This window comes from Salvelinus sp. IW2-2015, unplaced genomic scaffold (genome assembly GCF_002910315.2).
Source record: "Salvelinus sp. IW2-2015 unplaced genomic scaffold, ASM291031v2 Un_scaffold5541, whole genome shotgun sequence".
NCBI lineage: Eukaryota > Metazoa > Chordata > Actinopteri > Salmoniformes > Salmonidae > Salvelinus > Salvelinus sp. IW2-2015.
In genome coordinates, this window is record NW_019946806.1 from 64,658 (window position 1) to 70,275 (window position 5,618).

General features: G+C 47.2%; 1 protein-coding gene across 1 annotated transcript in view; it reads left to right on the top strand.

The window, feature by feature from the left end:
* The first annotated feature begins 3,059 nt into the window (after positions 1–3,059).
* leo1 (LEO1 homolog, Paf1/RNA polymerase II complex component) overlaps positions 3,060–5,618 on the top strand; it is a 14,829-nt gene continuing 12,270 nt past the window's right edge. Inside the window, 4 exon segments of the mRNA XM_070442018.1 lie at positions 3,060–3,266; positions 3,651–3,806; positions 3,890–4,155; positions 4,285–4,805. Of these exon segments, the coding sequence (XP_070298119.1) occupies positions 3,060–3,266; positions 3,651–3,806; positions 3,890–4,155; positions 4,285–4,805 (1,150 nt within the window).

The window sequence follows — 5,618 nt, forward strand, 5'->3', positions numbered from 1 at the left end:
ACTGAAAAAGCGTGTGTGAGAAGGAGGCTACAAACCTGACTCCGTTACATCCGCCTGTCAGAGGAGCAGAATGGGCCAAAATTCAAACGCCAATTTTTATGTGGGAAGCTTGTGGACAGGCTACCCGTAAACGTTTTTGACCCAAGTTTAAACAAATTTAAAGGCAATGCTACGAAATATAATTGGGAGTGTATGTAACTTCTGACCACTGGGAATGTGATGAAAGAATAAAAGCTTGGATATCATTTCTCTACTATTATCTAACTTCTTAAAATAAAGTGGTGATCCTAACTGAACTAGAAACAGGGAATTTTACTAGGATTAATGTCAGGAATTGTGAAAAACTGAGTTTAAAGGTATTGGATGAGGTGTATGTTACCTTCCGACTTCAAGCTGTATCACTCAGTATTAATGCTTAAGTTGTAATTATTTGCCTCTAGGGCCTGTTTAATGCCTAACCTCTCTACTCTGCTACATTTACACACACTGCACATAGATCTGTCAGGTTTTTTCTTTTATTTTGTGTTTTGACTGGTAGCGCTTTTGTTAAATGTGTAATCTGTGTGTTGTTTGTTCCCATTGTTGCTTTATCTTGGCCAGGTTGCAAGTTGTAAATGAGAACTTGTTTCTAACTGGCTACTGGTTAATACAGAATGAGCAAGACGACAGGATCTTTATTGTTCAATCAGGTGAGCCCCTCTCTCTAACCAGAATCGAAAGAAAGACAGGATTTTAGTGTTCAACAGGTGAGCCCTCTCTCTACCAAGATGAGAAGAAGACGGAATCTTTATTGTTCAAAGTAAGCCACTACTCGTCTACCAGATGAGGGCAAGAAGACAGGATTTTTAATGTTCAATCAACAGGTGAGCCCTCTCTCTACCAGATGAGAAAGAAGACAGGATCTTTAATTGTTCAAACAGGTGAGCCCCTCTCTCTTACAGATGAAGATAGGAGACAGGACTTATTGTTTCAACAGGTGAGCCTTGTGCTCTCTCTAAATACAATGAGAAAGAAAGAAGGATTTATTGTCAACAGGTTGAGCCTCTCTCTACCGATGGAAGAAAGAAGACAGGATCTTTATTGTTCCCAGGTGAGCCCTCTCTCTACCAGATGAGAAAGAAGACAGGAATCTTTTATTGTTCACAGGTGAGCCCTCTCTTACAGATGAGATCGAAGACCGGATCTTTATTGGTTCAATCAGGTGAGCCCTCTCTCTACCAGATGAGCAAGAAGACAGGATCTGTATTGTTCAACAGGTGAGCCTCTCTCTCTACCAGATGAGCAAAGAAAGAAAAGGATTCTTTATTGTTCAACAGGTGAGGCCTCTCTCTCTACCAGATGAGATAGAACAGGAGCTTATTGTTCAACAGGTGAGCCCCTACTCTACAGATGAGAAAGAAGACAGGTTTTATGTTCAACAGGTGAGCCCCTCTCTCTACCTCAGATGAGATTGAAGACAGGATCTTTATTTGTTTCAACCAGGTTGAGCCTCTCTTACCAGATGAGAAAGAAGACAGATTTTATTGTTTCAACAGTGAGCCCTCTCTCTAAGTATGAGATAGAAGACAGGATCTTTTATTGTTCAACAGGTGAGCCCTCTTCTACCAGATGAGAAATAAGACAGACAGGATCTTTCTTGTTCAAGCGTGAGCCCTCTCCTCTACAATGAGAAAGAAGACAGGATCTTATTTGTTCAACGGTGAGCCCTCTCTCTAAACCAGATGAGAAGAAGACAAGGATTTTATTGTTTCAACCGGTGAGTCTCTTCTACAGATGAGAAAGAAGACAGGATCTTTTATTGTTCAACAGGTGAGCCCTCTCTCTACCAGATGAGAAGAAGACCAGGATCTTTATTGTTCAACGTGAGCCCCTCTCTCTACAATGAGAAAGAAGACAGGATTTTATTGTTAACAGGTGAGCCCCTCTCTCTACAGAGTGAGATGAAGACCAAGGACTTTATGTTCAACAGGTGAGCTCCCTCTCTCTACCAGATGGAAAGAATACAGGATCTTTATTGTTCAACAGGTGGCCCTCTCTCTACCCAGATGAGAAAGAAGACAGGATCTTTATTGTTCAACAGGTGAGCCCTCTCTACAGATAGAAAGAAGACAGGAATCTTTTATATTGTTCAACAGTGAGCCTTTCTACCAGATGAGAAAGAAGACAGGATTTTATTGTTCAACAGGTGAGCCCTCTCTCTACGCAGATGGCAAGAAAGCAGGATCTTTATTGTTTTCAACAGGTGAGCCCTCTCTCTACAATGAGCAGAAAGACAGTCTTATTGGTTCAACAGGTGAGGCCCCTTCTCTCTAACCAGATGAGCAAGAGACGGAATCTTAATTGTTCAACAGGTGGAGCCCCTCTCTCCTACCAGATGAGGAAAGAAGGGTATGTGCTTGTGTCATGCACGCGCGACGAAGCATTGATGTTCCACAGAGGCTGCTCACTTCTCAGCACCCTACCAGTAAAAGAAGACTTGCATCTATAGTGTGAGTACACCACAGTTATCCTGCAATTACCTGCGCTCTTCAAAAATCCACAGGTGCGATGCGTTACTGCCACTTTTAACTGCAGTTTCAAAAGGGAAAGGTATTGTTAGAGCAGCAACTCTGCTTTATGTATGCGACTTCACCTTTCAGGATAAACACTGTGTGAAAACAAAGGAGACGGATGGTGGGCGAGGGGAGAGAGAGGGAGAGTGGTCTGTGCATGAACACTATGTTCAACACATATTGTAAAATAATGTAGCAATCTTTGCCGTACGACCATAAAAGATTACGGTCAGTGCGTAGTAAATAAAGTGGCGCAAGTCAAGACTACTGACACATAAAGGTATGCGTCAAAGATGACACCCGTTTTTTTACTGCAGTACCTTTGTGCAGTGATAATTGGCAGTCGTTATTCTGCATTAAATGCGCAAACACATACCACCAGTCGACTGCAAGGATTCTAACACTTTATATAACTGGGCAATCTTTGTTGTCAAGGGTGTGTAAATTACATTAAAAATAACAAATGCATGGTTCAATACGTATTATGCTGATAGCAGCTGTTTAACGATGCCCTTATTCATAGCGACTCATCGCATGGCACGTACAGCAGCTGGTGATATTGCAACGCAGTTAATCGTGAGCATTTCTGTGTCGGTGCTGAAGCTGGGAAAGGTGACGCTAATCTGTCACTTTCCGGTTCGTCTTATCGAAAAGAAATGGGCGGACATGGACGAACTGTTCGGCAGTGATGGGGACAGTGACAGACGAAAAGAGGTGTAGCATTAGCCATCAAATGCTGTTCGCGAAAAGTTAGTTAAACACGGTTAAAGTTACGCTAGATTAATAGCTTTATGGCAGTTACAGCTAGTAAGCTAGCTAATGTGATCTAGCTAAGGCCCGGTTGGCTGATGCTAGCGAAGCTAACGTTAGGTAGGTTAGGTAGCTAACGTTAGTAAAGAGGACCTTTGAGAATATCCATCAACAACCTAACTAGAACCAAAATAGCCAGTACATACTTGGTCCAGCACATTAACGTTAGCTAGCTAACCAACCAAGCTCTCCATAGGGCGGGCGTGCGTGCGTGCGTAGCTAACGTTAGTATTTGTGTTTATTTCACATGCATGTACATTTTCCCTCTGCTGAAAGCTAACATGACAGTGTGTGTGTGCAGTGGTYTCAGCAGTGGCGTCTGGCTCTGGTTCAGGTTCTGAATCTGAGCCGGAGATGCCTCGGTCCCGTTCCCATAGTAACGTCTCCGGCAGCGACAGCGGGAGAGACGATGATGGACAAGACGGGGTAAAGCCCAACACCAAGGTGAGGTCCAGTTGTTTCAGTACATACACACACAGGAAACACTCTTAGCCTCAATAATGACATGGTATAACTCTATGAACCAGGAGCTGTTTGGGGATGACAGTGAAGAGGAACGCCATAGCCGACACAGCGACAACCAATCAAACCTGTCAGAACGCTCAGGACACCAGTCGGACGCCAGCATGCACTCGGAGCCCGAGGACAATGACCAGTCAGACGCGGAGCAGCACAGTGGGTCGGAGAGARGGCCCCAGGAGGAAGATGGAGATCKAAGGTCAGAGGCAGGCAGTCCAATATCGGGGGCGGGGAGCCCCAGGTCTGGGAGGGGCAGTGCTCGCTCTGAGAAGAGGTGAGGAGGAAAGATTATGGAATGGTTTTATATAGGCTAGTGCTTTTTCACCTGGTATTGAAAGCACTTTGAGTGAAAACAAATTTCATTGGAATGTACGTAATGCATAATAACTTGTTTTCCCGCCAGTATCCATAGCGACCCCGGCTCCCCCCACTCGGCGCCAGGCACCCCCCAGTCGGCGCCCGGGACCCCCCAGTCGGCGCCCGGGACCCCCCAGTCGGCGCCCGGGACCCCCCTGTCGGCACCCGGCACCCCCCAGGCGGCCCCCCAGTCTGTTCCCGGCACCCCCCACTCGGCGCCAGGCACCCCCCACTCGGCGCCCGGGACCCCCCAGTCGGCCCCCCAGTCTGTTCCTGGCACCCCCCAGTCGGCGCCCGGCACCCCCCTGTCAGACCCCGGCACCCCCCTGTCAGACCCCGGCACCCCCCTGTCAGACCCCGGYACCCCCCACTCAGGKCACGGCACCCCCCACTCAGATGGGGAGGGGTCAGGCAAGGAGAACCAATCAGATGATGAAAAGTGGGGAGCAGGGGCTAAGAGTGACCAATCAGAGGATGAGGAGGAGGAGAAGAAGCGGCACCAATCGGACGAAGAGCGAGAGAATTCTGATGAGGACGGGGCGGGGCACAGGAGCAGGAAGAAGTCAGGTATTGAAGAAAGTGTGTGTGTGTGTGTGTGTGGTGTCTGAAGGACCTTCCTCTAGCCACTCACTAGATCAATCTTGGAGTTTGAAAAGAAAACCGTTGCCACCTTCAGTAACATCTGCTTTACTATTGTATTCATGTGCTCTATCAGGCTTTATCAATATGATGTTGTTGTATCACATCCTATATGCCATTGTTTACTGCTGTGCCCTTGAACAAGGCACTTAACCCCCCACAACAGCAGCTCCCCGGGAACCCAGTCTGGCAGCCCCCCTCCCATTTGGGGAGTTTCTCCCGTTCTTCTCTGCAGATCCTCTCAAGTTCTGTCAGGTCGGATGGGGAGCATCGCTGCACAGATTTTTTCAGGTCTCCAGAGATGTTGGATCGGGTTCATGTCCGGGCTTTGGCTGGGCCCCTCAARGACATTCAGACTTGTCCCAAAGTCACTCCTGCGTTGTCTTGGCTGTGTGCTTAGGGTCGTTGTCCTGTTGGAAGGTGAACCTTCGCCCCAGGCTGAGGTCCTGAGCACTTTGGAACAGGTTTTCATCAAGGGATTCTCTGTACTTTGCTCCTTTCATCTTTCCCTCGATCCTGACTAGTCTCCCAGTCCCTGCCGCTGAAAAACATCCCCACAGCATGATGCTGCCACCACCATGCTTCACCGTAGGGATGGTGCCAGGTTTCATCCAGACGTGACACTTGGCATTCAGGCCAAAGAGTTCAATCTTGGTTTCATCAAACCAGAGAATATTGTTTCTCATGGTCTGAAAGTCCTTTAGGTGCCATTTGGCAAACTCCAAGTGGGCTGTCATGTGC